This window comes from Acipenser ruthenus, chromosome 30, assembly GCF_902713425.1.
Source record: "Acipenser ruthenus chromosome 30, fAciRut3.2 maternal haplotype, whole genome shotgun sequence".
NCBI classification, from domain to species: Eukaryota; Metazoa; Chordata; class Actinopteri; order Acipenseriformes; family Acipenseridae; genus Acipenser; species Acipenser ruthenus.
This window is the reverse complement of record NC_081218.1, coordinates 12277791-12302902: the sequence shown is the minus strand read 5'-3', so window position 1 is coordinate 12302902 and position 25112 is coordinate 12277791. Positions and strand designations below refer to the sequence as shown.

Genomic DNA, 25112 nt, shown 5'->3' with positions numbered 1-25112 from the left:
ATCAATAACAGGGGACATTTGGTTACAATACAGAGCTATGCAAAAAAGAGGCGGCCTGTGACAATATGTTTCTGTAAACCATGAATTTCCTCTGTGTTTACTTGTGTAGCAGGATTCACTAGTACATTTCATTGTGTTGTCTTCTTCTCCTGGGTTTCAGGTGACAAACTGCATTGTTTGCTAGTTTATAAAAAATGATAAACACGCAGGCAACAGCGAAGCAAGGCTACATTTAGAAGGCATCTGAGCCTGCTTCAGTTTCCAGCTCCCCAGTGCGGCGTGGTGTGTTCTTGGTAATCTGAACCATGGTATGTGTGCCATTGCGATTGCTTTAACTTTTATTTTTAAAAACAAACAGTGACACACAAACTTGCAGCACGAGAGTAGGATCTCTTTATTGCATCAAACAACCAACCAAACAAACAAACAAACGCATAAAACGTGTGTAAATAAAGTACATAAAATATACAGCTTAAATTACACCAGATCTTATAATCAAATTCTACATCTATATTTACAAGAACGGTTTAACAGCTCAGCCACTCGGAATTTAATGTGTTCTGTTTTTTAAAAAAAAAAAAAAAAAAAAAAAAAGTCGTCCCCAAAAGTTATTTATATATTTTTTCTCTTTACAAAGATTTCCAGCATAGTCCACATTTTAATAATCTATTCATCTAAATAAGACATTTAAATCAGTGAAACGGGGCATTTTACATGCTAGAACAGAAAGACCTGTTGGAGATGTTGGTTTCCAGAACCTTCTACACATCCCTCATTTTATAGTCTTGAGTAAATGTACTCTCTTTAAAAAAAATCTTAAATTTAACTTCAAATTTTTATCTGCTGTTTTTTAATTTAAATGAAATGTACTCATGGTAATTATTTTCCAAACTAAAACGATACACAACAAGGCTATGAAAACCAGCGGAGAGAGCTCCCCATGTCATTACCACTAAAACATGTTTATTAAGATTAAGGCTTAAACTGAAAGGTGGGAGTCGACTTTAAAACAGCCTGAAAGCCACTGCTTACCTAACAGATCTTCATTGATTTAAGGCTGCATTCACACTGTGACCTCGAAATGGACCCAGTGTGAACACAGCCTAACATTACACTCCCACCTTGTTCCTGCAGTGCACAGGGGTTGCAGCATGGTATCCAGATCTGACCAGAACATGTGCTGTAACACGTTCATAGAAAAAAGAACACTAGAGCTTCGACATCTGTCCTTCAGTAGTATAGAAACAGTGTTGCTACTGGACACAACTCACTGGTTTCTAGTCCCAGTGTGGTTAGCTGCTCTGTAGAACCTCTCCTCTCACCCCAGCAGCGTAACTACAGGACAGAGCAAAACCACTCAGGATTTTCTCCATCAGATTTTGTTTTGCAATTAAAAATATTACATTTAAAATACCCAAGCGCTAATCCTCCAGCAGAAGGACACCTTGTCAAATGATTAAAAAGAAAAAATAAATAGAATGAGTGAGGAGGCAGAATAATTAGTTTTTAAATAACAAATATAAAACTTAAATGATAACAAAACAGTTCTCAGGAAGATCCTTGTTTTTTTTCAGCGCCACGCTACAGTTTTTTTTATCTTGGTAAGCGGCTGGTTTCATTGACCAAAGTGCTAAATCAGGGTCGGCAAGACCAGGCAATAATCATAAAAAAGAAACATACCGAGGATATTATTGTACCTCAGTGGCAGATAATATTCAAAGTTGCCATATTTTTGCCCCCTGCAGTTAAACAATTGTCTTCACTCAAGATGTGGTACAGGTCAGGGGTCAGGGGTCACAGGGGTCAGGGGCACTGCAACTACACAAGGCTTAAGTCTCTGATGGCCTTATACATTTTTTTTTTAAGAATTTGGTTTGCAAAAATGTAATTAGCTTTTTTTTCTTTCCTATTTTATTAAATTCACTGTTATGTTTTTGCACAGTTAAAAGTGTAGCTACTTTATAATTACTGTACCAGTGCTTTTACTTTGCCACTCCTAGATTCAGCAACATTGACCACAGATTCTTAATGAAACAAATGCCCCATGTATTTACATTGTATTGTGTAGGGGTGTTTCCAATGTCTATTTATGTATGCAGAATTTTACCCCCAAAAAATGCCTACTACCCTGACTGACATCAGTCAGAGGTGAAAAAAATAATTTCCCAGAGTTCTCAGCTGTCATTGACCTGGCTGCTGAGCTTTGACCTATGACTCCTCAGTCTGTAAGCACCACTAGCTCCCCCTCACTGCGCTCCCCTGTATCGCTCTCCTCTCCCTCACTGTTGGGGTGTCTCTCCGTAGGGGTTGGCCCCCTATCCCTCTCCTCCCCCCCGGCCGGTCGCAGGCCGTGTGGCTCAAGGACACGTGGGAGGTAGCGCTCCAGCAGGGTGGACTGCATGGGCAGCGTCGTCATGGAGACCGGTTGACAAGGGTAGGGCGGGGCCTCCGCTGAGGGGTAATGCAGCTGCTCTGATTGGCTGACATACAAAGCAAAAGGAAATTACAATCAGTTACATAGCGCCTTTCCCAAAGCTTCGTTGCATTTTGCATTACAAAAAGCAAACAGTAAGTCTTGTGTATAAAAAAATAAATATTTGCAACCTTTGTTCTATAAATATTAAATATAAGTTCTAAATACAAATTTCAAGCTACTAGTATAAAAAAGTAGATCACTATATAAGCGAGTCTGTGGAATTATGTCAAATTTAAAAGTGTGCATGCATACAGGAATCTCAAATATATCTTCAGGGCTAATAATAATTATTATTATTATTATTATTATTATTATTATTATTATCTCAAGCAGGTTGCAGTGCCTGTGTGAAGCGCTGCAGTCCCTACCTCCCTGTGTAGCCCCCTGGCCGCCCCTCCTGTCTCCGGCTCTTCATCATGGCCTTGTACTCTCCGACGCGCAGCCGACGTCCCTCCACGATGCAGGTGCGCTTGGGCCGCGGCTTGTACTTGTAGTCGGGGTAACGCTCCAGGTGCTGCCGGCTCAGCCTCGCCTGCTCCTCGTAATACGGCTGCTTCTCCTGGTTCGACATGGACTTCCAGCGCGATCCTGCACACACACACATGGGGGTTAGGAGGCAAAGAGTCCACCTACATGCTATTTTTAACTACATTTCCACACGATTTAACTCTCTTCTTTTTCATAACATAAAAAAGACAATTATAAACCACAAAGACAGCACTTGCATGCCGTATTTTATTAAGGTCTCATACACCTACACAAAAAACCCAGTTACTGAATGCAGTAACTGTTTCTAACCAGAAGGGAGGCAGTATGGCCCGGTGGAGAGAGATGCGATGGAGGGAAGGAAGCAGAGCGGCCTGGTGGTTTGAGATCAGGGACGAGCAGCCAGGCGGTGTGGACTAGTGGATCGAGCTATGTAACTGGGAGGTAGGGAAGCAGTGTGGCTGAGTGTATAGAGCTAGGGGACTGGGAAGGTGGTAAAAAGCGTGGCCCAGTGGACAGACGGTTGTAACTGGGAGGGAGGGAAGCTATGTTGCCTAGAGACGGAGATGTGAGACTGGGAGGGAGGCACACAGGCACTAGATATGACATCTGCCAACCCCTCTCTGATGACAAAGGAATGGAATGTCAGCATGATGAAACAGGAACTGCGAGATGAAGAACGGACGATCGGGTCTCAGCCCCTCAGACGAGAAAGAGCAGCAGGTGTCGGGTCTAAAATAAACCACAGTGCCTGACTGACAGACCAAGTGAGTGTGAGGACAACAACAAAACAGAGAGCGAGACAGAGGTTATACACAAGCAGAGAAAGGGAGAGGGCAAGAGGACAGGATAGCGTGAGGGAGTGAAACTGTGAAAGAGGGCAGGAGGCAGTGAGTGTAAGGGGAGACTAAAAGAGGATGGCGAGTAAGAGAGAGAGTGAGCAGGAGTAAAACTGACAATCGAGACTATATATCCTGTAACTGTCAGCTTAGAGATCATAGCTCCCAAAATGTTTCTCATAGAGTTTGCGGCCTACTCCACATGTGTGATGGTCGCAAAACTGCCCGTAAACACACTGTGAAAGAGCTACGACATTTTGACTAGCACTTTCTCAATGTCCTGACGTTTCTTTCAGTACTTCTCAGTGTAGCGCTATCGAGGACGCAGGGCTGGCTCACCGAGTATCTTGCTGATGCTGGAGTTGTGCATGTCTGGGAAAGCCTGCAGGATGCGCCGCCTCTCGTCCTTGGCCCACACCATGAAGGCGTTCATCGGCCTCTTGATGTGTCCAGCGGAGGGCGCCCTGGAGTCGGGGAACCCCACGGATCTGGCTGCCGACAGTCCTCCTGCTGGGGTGACCGAAGGACAGTCAGGCAGGGCAGCTCAGCACTGTGCATTACACAGAGCCATCAATACGAACAAACTGACTGCGTTTCCCTGCAGGATCCCGATCCCCTCACATACCTTCTGAGTCGCTGCTGTCGTCGGCAGCCCGGTGCTGGGGCCGGCACTCCTCTGCCCTCTCTCTCAGAAGGCATACCTCCCCTCTCGATCCATCCTGAAACAAAAACACCAGACCGCATCAGCAACCTGCTGTGTACAACAGCAACCACCAGGATCAATTATGCATGCATTCATTCAGGTCGTAGCCTCCCTTCTGCCTCACCTTCCTACCGGCGCTGTCTCTCTCTCTCCCGTCTGTGCCATGGCTCCGGAGTAGCTGGCGCGCTTCATGGATCGCCTTCGTGACAGCGTCCCCCTCGCCCAGGAACCCTGTGGGGGGGGGGAACAGGATGGGGTCAGTGCCAAAACAATAATGGGGTGGGAGGGGACTGTACTTATAACTAGTTTTGATCTATAAAAACAGCTTTCACAGGTAAGCGTCCCACAGCTTTGTACATAGCTACACAAACAAACAACCAGGCATGTTTTTTTTTCAAATTAGTACTGATGTTGGGTTACTTACCCAGAGCAAGGCCGGATCTAGAGGGGCTGTGCTGCAGATCAAGGGGGGGTCTGTAGTCCGCTGGTAGGTGCCCGTGTCCCAGATCCATTGACTGAGGACTGGGGGCCTTTCCCAGCTCCTGAGATTTGGGTTTGGAAGTCAGGTTCAAGGGTTGAGGACCCTCCTGGAAGAGATTGAAACTAAAACATTAGTAATCCATTCATCTCCAGCACTGTCATTATCCTGCACCTTAATAATAAGCACTAGTCTAAACACTCCATTCTCAGATCTCTAGCGCTGACATTAACCTGCACCTTAATAATAAGCACGAGTCTAAACACTCCATTCTCAGATCTCTAGCACTGTCATTACTTGGATCTTACTAATGAGCACTAGTCCTAAACAATCCATTCTTAAACCTCTAACACTGTCATTACCCCCACCCCCGGACAACCTTCCATTGTAGAACGGGCTAGGAAACGACATACAGCACCTGCATGTGGACTGGTCCATTTGACCTCTTTACAGGGGTGGAGTGGGGATTTGGAAGCAGATGCATGGGATAGTCAACTGGTCAAAAGAGAAAGAGAGAGAGACAGAGGGAGGGACACAGTCAGCATCAAAATGAACATGGCTGTAGAGACAATTATCACAACAGCAATACAAATAATATTATTCTCTAATACGAAGAAGGATAGTTTTCTTTTGCACCTAATGCAAGATACTGAATGCATTCACTTCTATAATAAAAAGCAAGGGGTTTTAGAAACGTGAATCTCACGTGTGGAATATAGATTACACTGAGCAGTTTTGTTTACGTTTCATTTTCACGGACGTGCAAGGACAGAAGTGTTCCCAGCTGATCTGTGTATTCAAATACAAATTTGCATCTCAGTTATGGCTGAGCTGAGCTGAGAACAAATGTAACAATGGGGCTCATTGACTTTGATGGACAATTGCATCTCATTTTATGTATGTAGCTAGAGTTCTACATAATAATGCCCTTTCAAAAGAGAAACAACACATTTCCATGAACCCGTCTGCGGTGAACTGGGCACTATTCTCTTTTGTTTCCTATCGCTGTTCTTATCGATCAAGCCATCAACAGGTACCACAATTATCCCGTACCAGCTGTAACACACCACAGCAGAATGTACAGCCTGTGAATCACACATCGAAGCACATTATATACTTGCCAAGCTCCTGCCTGTCCACTCATACCTGGTTTGCAAGGAATGGGCTGAATAGGGAGTCCCATCTGGGGGTCAGAGGGGACAGTAAGGGCCTGCGTGTTGTGATGGAATGCTGGGATCATCACATAGGGCATGTTGACCTGCTGAAACACATCACAGAAAACAGCGTTACAAGCATCTGCATACAAACACAAACAAGAACAGTTTAGTACAAGATCGTGCTGGATTTAATTAGTTATTCAATTATAGCACCATTTCGCAACACGGTACAAAAATCTGACACTTCCAATTTCAGAATCCAATTAAGAGTTGTTATTTCTATTAAAGAAAAAATGAAAATAAGCATTTATAGAATTTAACACAAGCCCTGAATACCACTATGGCCAAAAGTTTAGCATCGCCTAGAATTTTAGGATTGAGACAACATATTAATGTCATCAAAGCTATAATAGCAGTACAGTATTTCATGTTGGATGTCAAAACGTCATTTTTCAATTTTCATCAAGTATATGGAAAACTACAAAGCGGTATGCAATTCATGTTAACGTAACATTATTCATCAGGCTTCATTCGACTATGAAGCAAAATTAGTTCATTCAAAAGGGTGATGCAAAACTTTTGGCCACAGCTGTAGTCTCTTGGTTGGTGTATGGAGAACAATTCTCAGCTCTCTACAGAAGCTACAGAGGAATCCCTGCTGTATTCCCAATGCTCACGTAACTACAATGTAAAACCCAGTAGAACCTATGCAAACCCTTGTCAAAGCTAACAGGCATGTCAGGGCTCTGATCTGTGCTTGTGAACGGCAGGGCAGACACGCTCTCCTTACCTGGATTTGTTGCTGAAGCAGGTTAATTTTGTGCTGCTGCTGAATTAACTGCTGTTGCTGCTTTGCAATCTAAAGCAAAAAAAAAAAAAAAAAAAAAGAATGAATTAGGGAACCTCAGGGGCTGCTGGAATTGCTCTGTAAAATGAATGACTTTCAAAGTACCCAGTTATCTACACAACCCAATCAAATCAAATCCCATGTATTTGCGTCTCCCATATAAAGACCAGAAGAGAGTTTTTTTAAATCCGTCCCCACATGAGGTCGTCATGCATGTGTTAAACCCAGGTGCAGAAGGTAGCTGTGCGCCTCTTCAGTGCGTCCCCTCTCCCCTCACCTGCTCCTGCTGCTGCCTGGAAAGCTCCATCTGCTGCTGCTGCTTCTCGAAGAGCATGGCAGCCATGTTCCTCTGCTCCGAGTGTGCTCCCAGGAGCTGGTCCCGCAGGCTGGAGAGCTGGTTGATCATCACCAGAAGCTGGAGCTCCTTCTCCGCCAGGCTATCGGGGGTACCTGCCCAACACACACACACACAGAGACACAGGGTTAGGGCTCCTGTTCTCTGAACTGTACCCCAAGTTCATCAACTGTGTTAATCTGCACCCATGGCTTTAAACACTGCTGGTTTCACAGACTCTGGTTGAATATTTCCTCTGTATTAGATACTTGGGGATAGCCAGCGGAACAGCACCGAGGAGAGAAGGGTGCTTTCACCTCACCTTTGAGCTCCTTGTTGTTTCCTAGGATTTTGTCTCTCCATTCGCTGCTCAGCAGTTTTTCAATGGTTGGCATAACTGAAGAGGAAAACAACATTAAAACATGTTCAATCCCATAACTGAAGAGGAAAACGACATTAAAACACGTTCAATCCCATCACAGTTCAGAGCTGTTTATTATTTCCTATCATTATATTTAAATGTGACGGCTTTAATTAAAAGGTTGACACCTGTGAAGTGTAAACGTACAGTAACACGCGAAAGAGAAACGCATTTCAGTGTAAGATGATATTTCCAGATTTCAGTTCAAACTTCTTGGGCGTGATTTTCCACAGTGGGTGAACTACCGATGTCATACAATTACAATGGAGTGGGCAGTTTGCCTGCAATGGAAAATACCGGCCGTGGTTTTGCAGTGCAGTAAAACGTAACCCAGTAAATATTAACCGACACGCTGGGAAAAGATAATGATCTTGGTGATGCATTTAAATGTCTTGTTGAAAACAGTCTATGCTGAAGATCTGATACTGTGCAGCGCTGGAGTGAAGTCTGTCTCTCACCCTCACTCATGTTCCGGTTGAGCTCCAGTCTCTCGTGGGGTATCTGGACCGGGTCAGGGCTGAGTCCGTGTGTCCGTCCCCTGCCAGGGGAGCTGTCCTGGCAGACAAAACAAGCCCAGTTACCCCCAATCCAAACCTCCATTAACACAACACTTTTTTTTTGTTTTTAAAACTGCAGGGGGTGTATACAAATGGTTTTAGCAGCTTTTAGGTAAAAAACACAGCAAGTGGCACAAGAAATTGTGATCACTGCACAACGCACTCAACGTCCCTTGTGTGTCTGACAGCAATTCTCAAGCAATGACGTCGATGGAAAGTATGTGTAGAACTTGAAGATCCCATTACTTATAATGACACATTAACACTAACGTGTTCCACTGCCAATCATATGAATAATGTCTTACAGTATCCAAAGATTTGAGATAAACTGCTGGATTGTCTTGAATGCTGATGTACATTGTAGTTCATAGGGTGCTCTGCTTGCACTGGAACTCACTGAGGGGGTGTGTGCGTTGCGCGGGGTCCCTCCCCTGCTGGGGGGCTGCAGTGACCAATCACATGGCGAGGTTTGCTGAGTGTCACGGCTCGGGGCCCTGCCCACCTCAGCCTCCTCTTCCTCCAACTTCACACCGAGGCCCACCATGGTCACATCCCCATTGCCGCGGCGACACAGAGAGGCGGGGCTCAAATCACACATCCTGAGTAGAGAGAGAGAGATAGAGAGAGAGAGAGAGAGAGGTGGTGTGAAGGTTCCACTAATATTTAAGTCACCAAAACTTTTTTGTATTGTTCTTTTAAATGTTGAGTGATTGAGTATTATTCACAACACAAAAAAACTGGTACAAAACAGGAGCAGAGAAAAGGTAGTGTCTCTCATGAAGGTTTAAAGACAACATAGTTAAATTCAAATGACAGTAGCCTTGGATTTGGCAGGCGAGGAGAGCATTCTCCAATAGTATAATGCAGCTGTGCATTACAATACCGTAACTGCGCAGTATGAAGGGGGGGGGGAGGTGGTATAATACACAGAAACTTGCGCAATGGTAGGAAAATGAATATGAAAATTAAAAAAATCTCTTATTGCAAAAGAAGGAACAAAAGGAAGTCTTAACAATAGACCTGAAACAAAAGCAATAAAACACAGGAAGTGTGGCAGTACAACAATACCGGGCTGGAGCGTGCCAATATCCTGGGGTGGGGGGAGAGGACCGACATTACATCACTCCACTCAGTTCAGCAGGCACCCCTAATAGCCCACATTTATTTTATTTTTTATTACCATTCCTATTGTTGTCTCATGCACACAACTCAATCACCGTTTAAAAAGGTACTATTTAAAGTCTCATTCATTGCTATTTAGAGGTCAAAACAATGAGCACAGGAGACTGTTGTTTACTGAACAGCACTGGAAGAAGTACTGTACAGTCTGTCCAGAGACAGGACTGGAGCAGACGTTGTTAATCAATGCCTATCTACCAGACCTTACTGCAGCCCTTACACATGATGCAAGCAGCTGCAAAACCTATGGTAACAAACAAACACACAGTATGAAAACCTTGTGTTACACATATACTGTTAGAAGCACAGACTGGGATAGAAGAAGTGTGAGGGGAGAGAGAGAGAGAGAGAGCTGTACACGCAGTTTTGAGACCTGTTATTTCTCTCTGCTTGACTAGTATCCTGCTATTCTTAGTGGCCGGACGGGCTCCCTGTACAGTCCTGGGCAGTACCACCCTTTCCTGCACAGTCATTGATGCTATCTCACTTTCCCTTCTGTTCGTGCCTTTGCTGCTGGCAAGGCATACCCAGCAGTCACAATGTGTTATAAATACCCACAGCAGTAGGCAGAGGGGGCCGGAACGTGGGAGGTATTTCTGGCTTTGCAGCGTTCACTTACGACTCTTGTGATAAACCTCCAGAAGAGGCGACAGTCTGCTTCTCACTTTCAAAAGACAGAGCCGACGCAGGCTGGCAAGCGCAGCGGGAAAGCTTCAAGATTGATATGTTTTTTTAAATTGGTGGCATACACATGCCTAGTGAGCTCAGGCGGACACCTGCAGGGCTGGCCTTTGTCCTCCATCCGCTCTCGTTCTTGGGTGAAAGAGAGGAAACTGGCTTGGTCGTGGGATTGGAGGATGCCCACTGAACCTTGGGTTTTCCTGATCTGTGTGCAGAATTGCTGCGGTGAGGGGAAAACATTATTGGGCATCCTAATTTGTAGAGAAAAGTCAGGGGTAAAATAAATTCTCTAAATAAAAGATTTTTTTTTATATAAACGAGTATCTGAGGTTTTTAACAGGGATTGTACTGGCATTGGTGCTCATTTCTCACTCAAGAAGAACAATTAACTAACTCAGCGCTTACACTGCCCGGGGCACCTGTTATCCTTTTCCAGCAGGAGATCTATGGTGATAACCACCTGTTCCCTCTCTAGGGAGATCTCAGCCAATGAGGTCTTAGGGACTTTCGCAGTATGATGGTTAAGTTTTTGTAAGATGGAGACGTCTGTCACCAAGACCATACCAAGTTTCAACTCAAGTGGGCGAGATGTTCTAAAGATAACGACATAAGATATAAGCATAGTATCCAGACCGCATAGATCACAACTGCTCCACTAATTATATCAACAAAAAAAGCATTTATTCAATTTTTAATGCTTCTAATATTTTTCAAATGGCTGAAAAGTACCTATTACCCCATTTAGTGCCGTTGTCTTCATTCGATGACAGGTTACTTTGTAACGCTTCGGAGCATTTTTAACTGGCATCTACCTGTTATTTGAATTCTCTCTTGAACTCCTAATCTAAGTTTGTCAACCGTAAAAGTGAAGTCTAAACGTAATGTATCAAATTGCATGAATACAGCTTGTGTTCTGTTTCTTTTCAAAGAGGAATTAATTTGGTATTTAACGGGTTTAAAAAAAAACCTCAAGAATAGCAGAACGTATGTTATTTGCTCCAGACGGTTTCCTTGCATGGTATCGTTTTCATACGATCATTAATAAATTCTGTTATATGAAGGAATACAATCATAGTAATTTCTGCAGATGAATACATTTGAAACAGTGTTTGTTTAAAACGGATCTACAAACCCAGTGAACACGAGTCAGAAAAGCAGCAGACAACACAGCACTATGTAGAAAGACAGACATACCTAACCTGTGGTATAAACCAGCACTCTATTGCCATAGGGCAGAATTCACCTAGAGCAAATACAAAGGCATTTTGAGCTTGTCCATTAATGCATTTAACAACATGAACAATAATTCTTAAAAAAACATGAATAATACATGTTAATATGAACACGGTGTACTGCACAGCACGTTTTTAGCACCTCTGGTAGGTATCAGTGTCTTTTCAGTTCTGAAAAGCTGACTTCAGTGAACTATAACACTTGCTCTTATCTGCCCCCTATTTTACTGCATTTAATCCTGTACTTTAGAGTACTGTAATCTGTCAAGTGTTACTTAATCTGTAGTATTTTGTATTTAATTATATCCTGATGTAACTATCACTGACACTGTTACCTGCTCCGTTATTGAATCGCATTTTGTCATACTTGTACTTGCTAGAACCAAAGTCATTGTATTTATCTTGCTCTTAATTGTATTATTACTTGTACTGTGATTCTTGAAATGTATTTTTGTTTGGATAAGGGCAACTGCTAAGAAATAAATAATAATAATAATAATAATAATAATAATAATAATAATAATAATAATAATAATAATAATAATAAAAGATACAGACCTCTAAATCGCTGCCTTCACCTGTTGTACAGAGACCTCTTTCCAAGCTGTTGTCTTGAACTTTAGAAAGGTAGCAATGCATTTACATAGCCAAGAGGCAAACCAAAGATCCAGGGCAGGACCAGAGGAGAGGATCCCACAGCACAAACTGTGACTTTCCTGTATGGAAATGTGCCTCTCTCACTAGTTTCTCAGAGCCTTTCACACAGCAAGCACTCCGAGTTCAGGATACACATGCGGTGGGGCTAAAGCAACAAAGAGCAGCCCCAGTACAGCATTTGCATGAAATGTGCAACAGGCTAGCTACTGTACACCAGCAGAGGGGACTGGTCACCAAACAGGCAGGGGGAGGGAGTCGAACTCTGCATGCGGGGTCACTTACTAGCACTGCACTGCACTGTTTGTTTGTTTGTGAGACGGTTTCCTCTGCAAAGGGATAGTACGGCATGTTTTTAAATAAAAATGGTTTAGGCGTCTATGTGAAAAAAAAAAACTGTTTAATAATGATTTGAAAAAGAATGCAGACGAACAGACAAGGGAGGGGGGGAACATGAGGAACTTTTTTTCCTGGTTCTTGGGGGGGGGGAGGCTCAACTTCGTGTCGTGGATTTGCATACTCATACACGGAACTAACTCTACAAAGTGTGACTTATTAAAATCAAAAGGAATTTTTTGGTTCTACAGATTACTTTGCCAGCAATGATCTACGAGAGAGTTGTTACACTACCTTGACCAAAAAAAAAAAAATAATAATAATACCAGAAACAGTGAAATCCTCATATAAAATTGTCTTAAATATATCATCTGCTTTATTTCCCTGTGCTATGCTGGCATTCAAACAAACTTTCCGAAGGCGTCATTCGCTGGGGGTGTAGGTTTTTTGGGCTTCCCCAGTGATTTTGACACTTTGGTTATGCAGCGGTGTTCGGATGAAGTTTGATTGAACAGTACATGCAACTAAAGAGCATGGTAAAGGCGCTGTATTTTTTCATTGGACCGATCTGCTATATACTGGAAGTCTACTCTAAAACGGCAATACATGTAGCTTGGTTTTGGGCAGACAACAAAAGGGGAAAAAAGCATTTCGGGGAAAAATATGATTTACATCTAATATATAGGAGCGAGAAATGAGCAATCTGAACTTGGAGTGAATAAACATGTCATCATGATGTGCAAGAACTGCTCCATGGCTACACCGTTTTTTGTTTTTATAATTGTACATTTTTTTGTGGTCAAAAATGAAACAATGGTCTCAGAGAATACAGAAGCTACCTGGAAGAAGAGAATTATAATAAGTGATCTAGAAAAGGAAGTGGAAACAAAACCGAATAAAAAGGACCATTTCAGAACCACGATGGGCCGTTGCTACCACCCCCCCCACCCCCCTGAAACGCACAAAAAACAACTTACAGTGCATATAGTTTGGCTTAGCGCCTCCGTTTCTCAACATACATTATAATACAGCTCTGCCTTAATGAGCCCCTGAGTGTATGCCACAATCGGCGTACAGTAAATAGAGGGCTTTTTAATAAACAGCATCGCAGCTGTTTGTTTCCATGGCGACACGGCCGGTTCATTGTGCCAGGAAAACGAGAACCCAACAGGTACTTAATGGAGCCTGCTGGTCCTAGTATTGAACGCCTACTGGAAGGGGGGGTTTAAGACACAATGGTTAACCCTTATTCAAGCAGCATAATCAGAGCGTGCTTTGGGTGAGGAACAGAGGGGTATTGTGGAAAGGAATTAAGGCCAGATTGCTGCAGTAAAGTACTGCTTTATTCCAGAAAGAAGAATTAAACACACAGTACTGTAATTCAGTGATTTTCAAACCCTGTACAGGGGAAAGAGATCCACAAGCAGGTTTACAAGTTTACAAGTTTACAGGCGGCCGCATTAGAATAAACCAATACAGCCTGGCTATGGCAGAGGAGGCAGGAATAGAAGCCAGAAAACGGCTGATCGCAGGTTCTTGTTTGGCACAGGCTTCCATACTGAAGTCTGAAGTTTCACAAGGAACAACAGCGTTACAGTTGACAGTGCATAACCCCAGTAGTTAACAATGCAGTCTAACTGTTTGTTTCACTCTGCAGTGCAGCGAAACTTGCTTCTCACTGGGGGCTGTCCAGTCAGGTGCCTGTCTGCGCTGGGTAGCCGTGTGTTCCGATACAAACAGGATACAATTGCGTGCCTGGAAACGCAGAGGAAACAGGCAGACAGAAACAAGCAGGTTATTCTCCCTGAACTGGAGTAACTTCCTGACCAGCAGACTGGAGCTATCAGACTCACAGGAGCAGTATTCTACACAGAATAATACATGGTCCTGGAGTCAGTTATCACACAGTAACAGCAAGGCCTGGGTTTCAGCAACGTTTTTTAATTGCTCAGTCAATGACAGATAACATGCAATTCACAGCATAAAGGTGACCAGGTCAACTGTGCAAAATAGCCTACATTCTTTTTATACAAAGCCATTTTTATAAGTTAAAGGACATATTTCTTTGATATTTGAACGTGTTATTGCATAGAAATTGCATTGCCGTTCCGACCAGGGAAAAGAAACAAATACAATTTTTTATTAATTGAGAAATCTTTTTCAGTTCTTGGCAAGGTATACCTACTACTTAATTAAAACAGTAAGATTTGAATGCACACAGCATCGTCATTGAATGGCACGTGTGTGCTTCGAGGCTGGATCACTCTGTGCTTGCTAAAGGTTGGGTCAGGTTTTCTCTGATGCATGGATTTATGTGTGAGCGTGCGTGTCTGTGGACGACAGCAAGTCATTCAAGTTTAGAAACAGTACCACGGAATTTGTACCACAGCTTATCTATTTCACTGTTCCACGTAGGAAAAATGCAAGTGCAACTCTAAGCTTTTCACACCTCGACCCACAAAAGTGTCCAACAGGCACACATTACATCAATACTGGGAGCGTCACACCGCCCGCCCCCCTGTACCCCCCCCCCCCCCCCACCTTCCTACAGTCAAAACCACAGCATCGCTCAGACCCAGAATTTAACAGCCGCTGAAACATCGAGCATGTCTTACCTTCTTATCTTTAATTTCTTTTTCCGGAAAAGCTACAAGTGTTGTTTACGGGTACACAAGATCATCAGACATTTTACAGCGACTGAGCCCACAACTCATATCCTAAACTACTCATAATCACAGATCCTCTTATTTCAACAACTAGTCTACAGATACCTAAGAACAAGAATCAAGACAGATGTGCACTGCCTGTTACATCTCACTAAGACCTCACTAAATACCTTGATAGATATAGTCCCATCTTCAAATATCCCCAGATGGTATTACCCTTTTTACCAATGCAGAACAACCGGTTGGAGTGTTTGATTTTCAATGTGTGTACTCTGCTTTAAAACAGGTTATTCACATCACCCTGTCATTGCAGGTATAGTAGCAGCAGGTGGGTGGCTATTTAGTTCGGAGTGACCAGAAAGCTTCAAGGAGAGAGGAAGCGTGTGTCCAAGCAGCTGAAACTACCTCAGAAAATGCAAATAAGATGGTTCAGCCAACAGTGGGTGTTTTCGGAGAGCACAGGCGACTACAGGAGAATACAATAAACAATAAACCGGAAATCATATTTTAATGCAAAATTGACATTGTGGGACAAGTTAAGGAAGAAAACATGAACAATATTATTATAATATGCTTACGATTGTAAGTCGCCCTGGATAAGGGCGTCTGCTAAGAAATAAATAATAATAATAATATAATTCAGAAGCAATTGACAGTGTGTATTTTCAAATACATTTGTTCCACAATGGCTCGGGTTGTCAGCAGTACCACAAACATTACTAAAAAAAAAAAAAAAAGTGACACTATTGTTAATGACAATTTCAGTGTGATTTTTCAAAAGGGGCCAATACACAAACCAGGCTGAACCATAGTTTTCAAAACCTGACATCGGTTGATAAATCAACACGTCTATTTTTAAAAGTGGTCAAAAACGATAGCCAACAACATCCTGAACGCGAGTGGTCATTATTTCTTTTGAAAATCATGCCGTCATTATTGAAACGAATGAAACATTTAAAAGACGTTATGATGAGTGTTATGAATGCATGATCCAGTTCATATATTACTCCAGACTGGTTTTTACTACAGCTAAACATTTTTTTGGATAACTTCCACAATCATAATGCCCAGATCCCCCTAGCCAGTGAAAAGTGTAGCTCAAGGGTCTACTGCAGAAACAGAAAGAGGAAGCCATTCGGCCCATCAGTGATCTAGCAGCTGATTGATCCCAGAACTATATGGCAAAGTCAAGTTCATATCATACCATGAAGAGATAAGAAATAAGGTGGAAAGAGATTCACAGAAGAGCAGGGTGAGGCAGCAATATCATGATCGTCATGACGCTGTTTCAATCATTAAAACAGGACAAGCTTTTTTTTTCTTGCGGCAGTCTATTACATATTGCTAATTACATGAGAAAAAATTGAAAGTAAAAAGGTAGGCTTCTTTTGACAGGGTTTATGTTTTCATTTTCGTCTTGAAATGGCTTCTACCGTGACTCAACAGAGAATGATTCAACTCAACAGTGAACAACAAAATGACTTTGTCCGATGCTTTTTTTAACGTTGTCTTAAATCATGCATATTCAAAACAGTGGGCCGTCAACATCCATTTCAGTCCAGGTTTTTACTCCAAGCGGGTTCTAAAATAGTTAAGAGGCAACTGCTAAGAGTCAATTAACTCATTTAGGACCTGATTGGAATGGATCGAGAGCAAGATTTGAGTACCAGTGCTACAGGGTAAGGCAAAACCACTGGTCAGAGCTGTAGGAGGTCTTTATCTGCAGGTGACTACAAGCAAATACATCACACGGGTTTATCAGAGCGGACACTTTAAGGCAATTCTTCAATGCAGATATTTTTAATTATTATTTTTAAATCAACTGTGTGATTAGATCTACTGATTTCTGATAAACTGTTATCGAAAGTTAAATCTAAAATTATTTTAAACTGTTCACGACTTTCAACTCTCTATTCTATATATCTCATAAACGGCTGTACAATCCTGACCTGAATTTATTAATTTTAATTTGGAATTGGGGATAAAAATCTAAATAAAATTAAATAAAAAAAATAATAAACACCTCCCTTCACTTCGAAACATGGTATAAACTGGCTTTATCATTGACAAATAAAAAAAATACATTAAATCACAGGAAACAGAAATTAAAATCGTTTTTGTTAATAAGATAAAACAAAACACAGCCCACCAAATCATTTAAAATGTATTACAAATCAGTGAACATGGAGAATTCTGCGACAGTTCGAACAAGATAAAATATTAATGAGACGCATTACACCGTGTAAAAACACAAATTACTGTGCGCTGCAGCATAAAATTCCACACAAAGATTGTGCGTATACCAGCGTACCGTAGATTTTTATAATTTGGTTATCTTTCATATAAATCCATTTTAAAAGGATGACTTGATAGTTTGCTTGAAACTAGTTTACACATTAAGATTTTTAAAATGTGTGCATGAATCTCTACCAGTATCCATTTAAACACATTTTGCAAACGGTAGATTATAAACAATGTGATGTTAAATCTTACATTGGTACAGAAAGTGTCTATTTGTCAAAAGTAAAATAACCAGAATAGACTACTCTAGTGTCACGGGATATGCATGCCTATTTCAATTGCAGTAATAAAAATCCACGACACAACAAACCTGACAAAACAAGCAAAAAATAAAAAAACCCTAGGTGACAAATGCCGTAAATGTGTCAGGAAAACGGATTCTCGGGTAGAATAGTCGGCAGCCCAGTATGAGCTGATAATCAAAATGAAAGGAACCCGGATTGCAATTAAACAAGGTGCATGCAAAATTGCCAGAAAACCCTTCTTACAAAAATCTGATAGCCTATTCCTATTCTCTAAAGCAAAAATAAAAAACACAAAAACAACCAGAAATACAGCAGCGACAACCCTAAAGGCTCTTATCTGGAACAGACTCCTGCAAGCAGCTGCTTCTAAATACAGAGCAAATTGATCATTATCCATCAGGCAAAAAAGAGCCCATTCAAGCCAAGGGGCATTGTTCATGTTCAACCACCAACCAGTTCAATGGAATGCAGAGATTTCCATGACTGTATATTTTGGAATCTTTTCAGCATGGAGCTCCAATAGTCTTTTAGAATGGATTTGCCACTTAAAAACATAATGTGCAGGAGTTAAGTGTTCGGACAGTAAATCTGCCCAGTACCATTTTACCAAACCTACGCAGTTTCTTGATTTCACATTAGATTTTCTTATTATAGCTGCAGGGTCTCCATTGGCTTCAGCACTGAATCTGAACTAATTTATGAAAATGTGGAGATTCTTTCACGGCATGCTTGTTGACGTGGCCCTACCTGTATCTTTGCACAGCAATGCACAACAAAACAGACTTCACAATGATCAAGAAAGCCAAACAGAAACCACTAAAAAGCTTGCTGTAACAAACAATAAAACACAAAGTAGACATTCAACGCAATGCAAGTCAGGACAGCAAAACTGACAGACTATCCAGAACCACAGTCTGAAACTTATTTCTAGATTTGTGGTCCAGAGTTCAGTTTCTAAATACCCCCTAAACATACACACACACACACACAAGCAAAGCAATAACACCCACTCAAATGGAAATGTTTAATATTATTAGAGCTGCAACTTGGATTGAGGAACTTAATGTAATACCTTGTGGTTACATTGGAATTGGAACCGTTTGTGTAATTAAAGTGTAAAGCCTTAGACATGTAATACACGTTTTGTTGCATTGTAACTACATTGTAATTACAATGTGATTAGAAGCGCTCAACAGAACCAGATTCAACAAATACATTATTGTTGGTATGACAGCTGAATACAAATACATTTTTACATAAGGCTTTCCTCAATCTGAAAAGTAAGCTGGTGCCTCTTTAAATACAATAGCTGACATAGATCATGGCAGTAGTGCTGACTTGTGTCTTAGCCGCCAACTAAGCTAGTTGCTTATACCTGTAAGAGTTGGACTCAATGCTCCCCATTTATGCATGATTTTGTGTGCAGGTCTAATGCTTTGAAGCTTTTTATAAATACAGCTGGGTTTTAAATAATAACAGTTAGTCCCGATACATGTTAAAATCACATCCTCCTGCAAAAAAATAAAAAAAAATTAAAAAACAATTGCATTTTGCAGGTCTGAACTGAAGGGGGGAGTTTAAAATATTCTTGGTAGTATTTTCAAATCTTATATCAAATCTTATATCTTATATTTTCAAATCTTATATCAAATTTTATATCTTATATTTTCAAATCTTATATCAAATTTTAAATATATATATATATATATATATATATATATATATATATATATATATATACACACACACACTACTTTAACAAGGCAAAACATAACAATAATTCAAGTTGAAATACAAACAGAGATGAGATTTATCCTTTTTAAAATTAAAATCAAATTGACCTCACTTACTCAGTTTAGTTTGAAAAATACCCCCCCTAAATGTAGTTTGTAGGAATGCGTCTGTTCATTTTATTTACATCTTAATCTGTGTTATTAATAACTTTGACAGATAATCATACATTATGAATAAAACTTCAGTCGACAAGCGTTTTGGCTTTATTTCTTTTCCTTGGCTATAGATATACCTTTAGTGTGCGTGGATCCAGAAAATAACTACACTGGCATCGCAAACTAAGATTGATTCAACCGTATCACATTGGTATTACTGCCTGATTAACTATTGATCATTTGCTGAAATGTTTTTTTTTGTGCATTTGTGATTTTGATCACATATTATATAAATGGTGATAACAGATAATATTGAATCTGGGTAACACTGACTTAATCTCATATACTTATTGATTTGTTTGGATTTAATAAATCTCCAACTTAACAAAGTTATTCTTTAATAGTGCAATAATGTGCATCTCTAATAAACTTTCCAAGGCATTAGTAAAAAAAAGAAATGGCATTTTTAAAAACTTCCAAAACAATTTTCAAAATACAGATCAAATTATTCAAATTTAACCTGTTAAATATTATTTCCACACTCATTGTACCCTAAATGTGTCTTGAACTTCCATATACTCTATGTGTGTGTTTGTAATCCTTTTTCTGTTTTTTAAAAAAAAAAAAAAAATTCTCCATTGGGATAAGGTGATAAAAGGTGAAAAAGTGCTAATGCTAATATACATAATTGTACTTTTAATAATAATAATAATAATAATAATAATAATAATAATAATAATATACATTTAACATATGTACCGATATTTTGATAGTGTGATGTAGGCCTTGTTGGAAACAAGTTATTTTATTCTTAAAGGCAAAGACAATAAAAGTTGCTTTGGTTCAGCTTACCCAATAATAGCGGTGATGAATCGGATACAGAGTCCTCAACAATTACGCAAAGTCTATTTTTCGGGGTAGTTGTTGTTTTTGAGCTCTCTGTTTGCTAGCCTTGTATCTGTTGATCAAGTGCTGTTATTGCACTAGTGTCTCCGGCTTCCGGTACATTACATCGGGGGAGTTGGGGGGTGGTTTGGGGGTTGCATTGGGGGGGGGGGGGGGGGGGCATTAACATGTTTATCAAACCAAGAATCTACTCTTAATTCCACTTTCTCAGCACTTACAAAATCGACCAAAAAATGTAAAAAAAAAAAAAAAAATGCCGTTAAAATAAAAAAAGATAAATTGTACGCGTCGACACATTTGTTAGTTGTTGCCAAACCAGGAAACGAACTTGTGAAAAATGAGAATAGAGATAACGTGCGCTTTAGTTTAGATTTTATTTTCAAAGCAGTTTAAAAAAATCAAAACGAAGCCGGTTCCAAGAACGGCAAAGACACAAATAAAAAAATTTAAAAAATGCAAGACGATTTTTTTTTAACAAGACTGACTTTTGATTGCTCTGTCGTGTGCCGTTAAGGGTACACCAAACCTGCCACCATATTAAAAATCTTTGCAGCAATATCTTTCTAAGGTAAAACACGAGAACAGATTGTCAGCGGTTTGCTCCTTGTATCTACACCAGGGTTAATGATGGCATACTTTAGTTCCAATGGTTTTAGAAGGTAATGTGCAGTAATGTGTACAGTATTGCACCCTGAAGGTATCTGAGAGAGTTAAACAGCCTCTGCTAATGTAAGCGGACATGCCTGTCTGCACACTAAACAACAAGAAATGAGACTAAGTATATGTGCATGCTTACAAAGCCATGGTAATTGCTAGACCTTGGTACATCGCAACGCTCCCCCCCCCCCCCACCTTTTACACTGTCCAACGCCTTTATGAAACAGTTGCTTTACTTGTTTGTCAACTTGGAACGTCCTTCAACCACCTTGTATTCAGACCTGGCTCAATAGGTTAATGGCCATTGTTCTGCTGGAGAGGACGACTGACAACCTGGTTAGCTTCTAGCACTGTGCTCCAGAGACTGCTAATTCCTGCTGAGAAATGTATCAACAGTAAGCATTGCACTAGTGGTCACTCCTAGATCCCGCATCCCGTTTCCTGTCTTGTTGGGTCAGTGGCGGAGCGTGTCCGTCCCGGGAGGTGCTAGTCAGGAGGCAGCTGTGTCCCTAAATTAGACGGGCGAGGGAAATGGATTTCATTAGGAGCCTTTTATAGCCGTCACTAACTGGCAGGTGTGCTTCGCTGGCCTGAAACGGCAAAAGGGATACGTCTCTCTCAGTCTTCCTGATTGGTTAACGGAATGGACCTTGACTGCACTGGGCAAACCTTGAGCCAGCGGAGGCCAATGGTTAAGACTGAGGACTGGGAGGCAGGTCTTGGGTTCAAGTACTAAGCCTTAGAGAGCAAAGCAAAGAGTTTGCAAGTTGTCTCTTCCACAGCCACAGTTTAATACTGGGATCCCTAAACATTGCAACTGGGTCAATATCCTCGGTCATTTCGCAGCAGTGTCCGGCAATACTATTTACAATAAAGAGAATATCAAGTCTTGTAGACTTGCAAACAGATATCATGGAATGACCTTGCTAGAACACCCAACACTGAGATCCAGGTGCTGATCTTTGTTCACAGGCCTACAGCGTTACATGCTAGGTGTATCTACAGGAGAGAGAGAGAGAGAGAGAGAGAGAGAGAGAGAGGGAGAGGAGCAGGCACTCCATGCTGATAGCCTCTATTGTGTAAAGTCATAGAGCGTGAAGCCAACACTCACACTTTGTAGCTTCCCCTTTAATAACCTGGCGACATGCTCAGGAACAATCGGAGCTTGACACCCAGGTAATAAAACCGTTTGGCGGGAGGAGTAAACAACCCCTCCCTTCCCCTCCTGCTCGCAATCAAAACAGGCAATTCAACGCACAGCAACACCTTCCTCTGTCAGGTCATCTCAACAAGAATCCTTAGTTATTGGAGTGAGAACTAAGAACTTAAAATTGCTTTCCTGCCCCTGATTAGCTTCAATACTCTTTTCCCAACTCGCTTATGACGGTTTAGTTTAAAACAAATCAACAAAGTTTGGCCGGCGGTATTTAGATTCACCACTGTTTAGATCATTAAAATAAGCCCCAAGGACCTTGGAGCACTGTGGAATACAAGAACTGTAGTCTTATAGCCACTGAAACGAATGCATGGCCCATTAATCTCAACCTGTTCTTTTATGTTGTAAAATAATATTTTTGTTAGAATGCAACTTCTCGTTAGCGCACAATTGCCGTGGATTCCCGCAGACCTGACATTGGTTACAAAGTCAATACGGTTACTTCCACATTCTATGAAATCAAGAGCCGAAACAAATGAGTGCTGTGTCCAGGTGCAAGGAAAGCGAGACACCACACAAAACGCTTTGTTCTGAAACAGGTGGATGTCACACGTGGCCTGGGTATTTTGGAAAGGAATTTGAATATGGAATAAGCTTCTGTTTGTTTACATTAAAAAAAAAAAAAAAAAAAAAAAAACGCCTTCACCAACACTTGAAACTAATTTGGCTTCAGGTGCATATTTCATCACGCCTTTCAATCTAGGGCAGGTCCTCGCGTGAAAGCTTTCTGATTTTAGCAGACGAGGTTCTGGTCAGGACTGTAGTGATCAAACACGGGGTACATACCGCTTGCTGATAGCCAGTGTTCTCTCCTTTCAGGGGTTCACGTCAATAAAGGTATTACTCCCTTATACCCACATGTGCTTTTCTGTGTAACCAACGTAGTCAAAGTGTGTGTTTTCAAGACTTTTACAACATACTAGCTAGTTTTTGGTCCCAGCCCACCGTCTTTCTCCCTATCTGTCGCTGACGTCAATAGCACCTTGCACCTTGCCACCTCTGCAGTCGGACTGATCAACTAGCGTCTGTCGGCGGTGGTATTAGTAATAATAATAGTTCAGACTGCTACGCAAGTAGTTACGTGTTAGAGAAAAAAAAAACCACCACCATACGCCACTTTGCTAATACCCTACGCACATTTGAAATAAACAAAAGCTATTGTGCAAGTACGTTTAAGTTTCGGCATGACATACATTACTGTTGCGGCCAGGTTATTGTGTTTCAATACAGCATCCAACGCACAATATCGACCCCTGATACAGATAACCATCGAATATGACGTGCAGGAGGAGAGAGAGAGAGAGAGAGAGAGAGAGAGAGAGAGAGAGAGAGAGAGAGAGAGAGAGAGAGAGAGAGAGAGAGAGAGAGAGAGAGAGAGAGAGAGAGAAAGCGAGCATCTGAAACATATGTATATGAATTATAAACGACGTGGGTTTGAACTAAATTGTTAGGCTATTTTCTTTGCCACACCTATTTAAAAGGTATTATGTTCTCTGTACCGTACAATGCAGGGCACAATTCCTACAATAATATATTCACTGATAATCTCAGCAACTTTGGAACACCTTTTTCTTAACAAGTAATGAAGTATGAAGTAGTACGTAATCTGCAAACATAATATTACAAACAACAACAACAACAACAACAATAATAATAATAATAATAATAATAATAATAATAATAATAATAATAATAATAATAACAGTAAACAACCGTGTTTATTATTATTATTATTATTATTATTATTATTATTATTATTATTAATAATAATAATAATAATAATACATAACATTCTTCACTTTTTACGTTCGAAATCGGCGATCTTATTTAACAGCTACACTGATGGGCACAGTATATGTAAACACATGTTAGACAGAGTAACAAAATACAGTTGGGATAAGTTTGGCATGATTTTTTAAAAACAGTAAACAGTTACTCACCACACTTCCGAAACCAGCACTGCTTGATCACTTATTTCACCGTAGCAATCTTTTCACCCGGACTACTTCAAAATCGAATATCATGCCCAGGTTTCCCCTATTCCCCGGCACGTCACTCTGTCCCGGTTAACGTTCATGTAACTGTATTTTGCTTTATATTAGTATATGGTCTATAAAACCAGGTTCTAATCGTCACTTCTCTCCCGTCTCTGACTTTCTGCAATTTTGTTTCCAACATTAGCTTTTCCTGCCACTCACCTCCCCCTTAAAGGCGCGGGCTCTGGGATTCGCTTTAGCCGACGCAAAAACAAATCCTAATTAAAGGTGAGTCTGAAGTTGTGGCCTGTGGTGAAAGACACGTGCTGTGCAAAAACTGGAGAAGCGGATTGAGACTCACCTGCTATTAAAATCAAAATGATCAAAGAAAACAGTAAAGCAACTACTCTTGCAAACTTATAATTTGAAATTCATGGCTCACGTATTTCGCACGGTTTAGTCAGTTAATTAAGTCAGTGCACTACGACTTAAAAAGCTATGTGAATAGGCAAACATATTAAAACTGCAAAAAAACATTATTAATTGAAAAAATTAATTCAGTAATTAATTAATGTCTATGTGCTTTCTAGTGCATTTTACCAGATTTAAAAAAAAAAAAATACAACTCTGAAAGTTCATTTAGGGTTTGCGCAACAAAGTTTGTGTTTATCTGAAAAAAAAAAGCATTATTTAAACATTATTTCTCCAAAAAGGGAACGTTTCAAACTTTTGTCTTAATTCCTAAAGGTCTGGGGGGGGGGGGGGGGCAGCTTTGTTTAAATACATTTAACAATCACCCAAACAAAATAAGCAAACATAAATATTTAACGAGTCAACCACCAGGGAGGTCAACACAATGAAGGATATAGAGTGTCA

At 40.8% G+C, this 25112-nt stretch overlaps 1 protein-coding gene across 6 annotated transcripts; it reads right to left on the bottom strand.

Moving 5' to 3' along the window:
• Positions 1 to 370: 370 nt before the first annotated feature.
• Positions 371 to 24503, bottom strand: LOC131696773 (transcription factor SOX-13-like). Of its 6 annotated transcripts, none has more exons than XM_059004521.1 (14): positions 24201 to 24503; positions 8696 to 8897; positions 8200 to 8296; positions 7643 to 7717; positions 7264 to 7436; positions 6930 to 6998; positions 6129 to 6243; positions 5401 to 5477; positions 4929 to 5091; positions 4629 to 4735; positions 4427 to 4520; positions 4141 to 4308; positions 2845 to 3064; positions 371 to 2480 (listed from the first exon to the last, which is right to left on the bottom strand). In XM_059004521.1, exons 2-14 carry the CDS (start codon positions 8894 to 8896, stop codon positions 2219 to 2221), a joined length of 1821 nt encoding a protein of 606 aa, XP_058860504.1. In that variant the 5' UTR covers position 8897; positions 24201 to 24503; the 3' UTR covers positions 371 to 2218. The 6 variants fall into 6 exon arrangements, with proteins under 6 accessions (XP_058860504.1, XP_058860503.1, XP_058860499.1 ...); XM_059004520.1 differs by having other exon boundaries at positions 4141 to 4311; positions 6129 to 6240; XM_059004516.1 differs by having other exon boundaries at positions 4141 to 4311; positions 24201 to 24502.
• Between the last annotated feature and the right edge of the window lie 609 nt (positions 24504 to 25112).

Bases quoted from the DNA above. Each gene is read 5' to 3' on its own strand.
- LOC131696773 (XM_059004516.1), bottom strand. From the start codon at position 8,896: ATGTGTGATTTGAGCCCCGCCTCTCTGTGTCGCCGCGGCAATGGGGAT. The intron at 6,999-7,263 runs GTGAGGGGAGAG...TTTTTGCTTTAG, and splicing joins CCAGGCAGCAGCAGGAGCAG to ATTGCAAAGCAGCAACAGCA. The intron at 4,521-4,628 runs GTGAGGCAGAAG...TTTTTGTTTCAG, and splicing joins GAGACAGCGCCGGTAGGAAG to GATGGATCGAGAGGGGAGGT.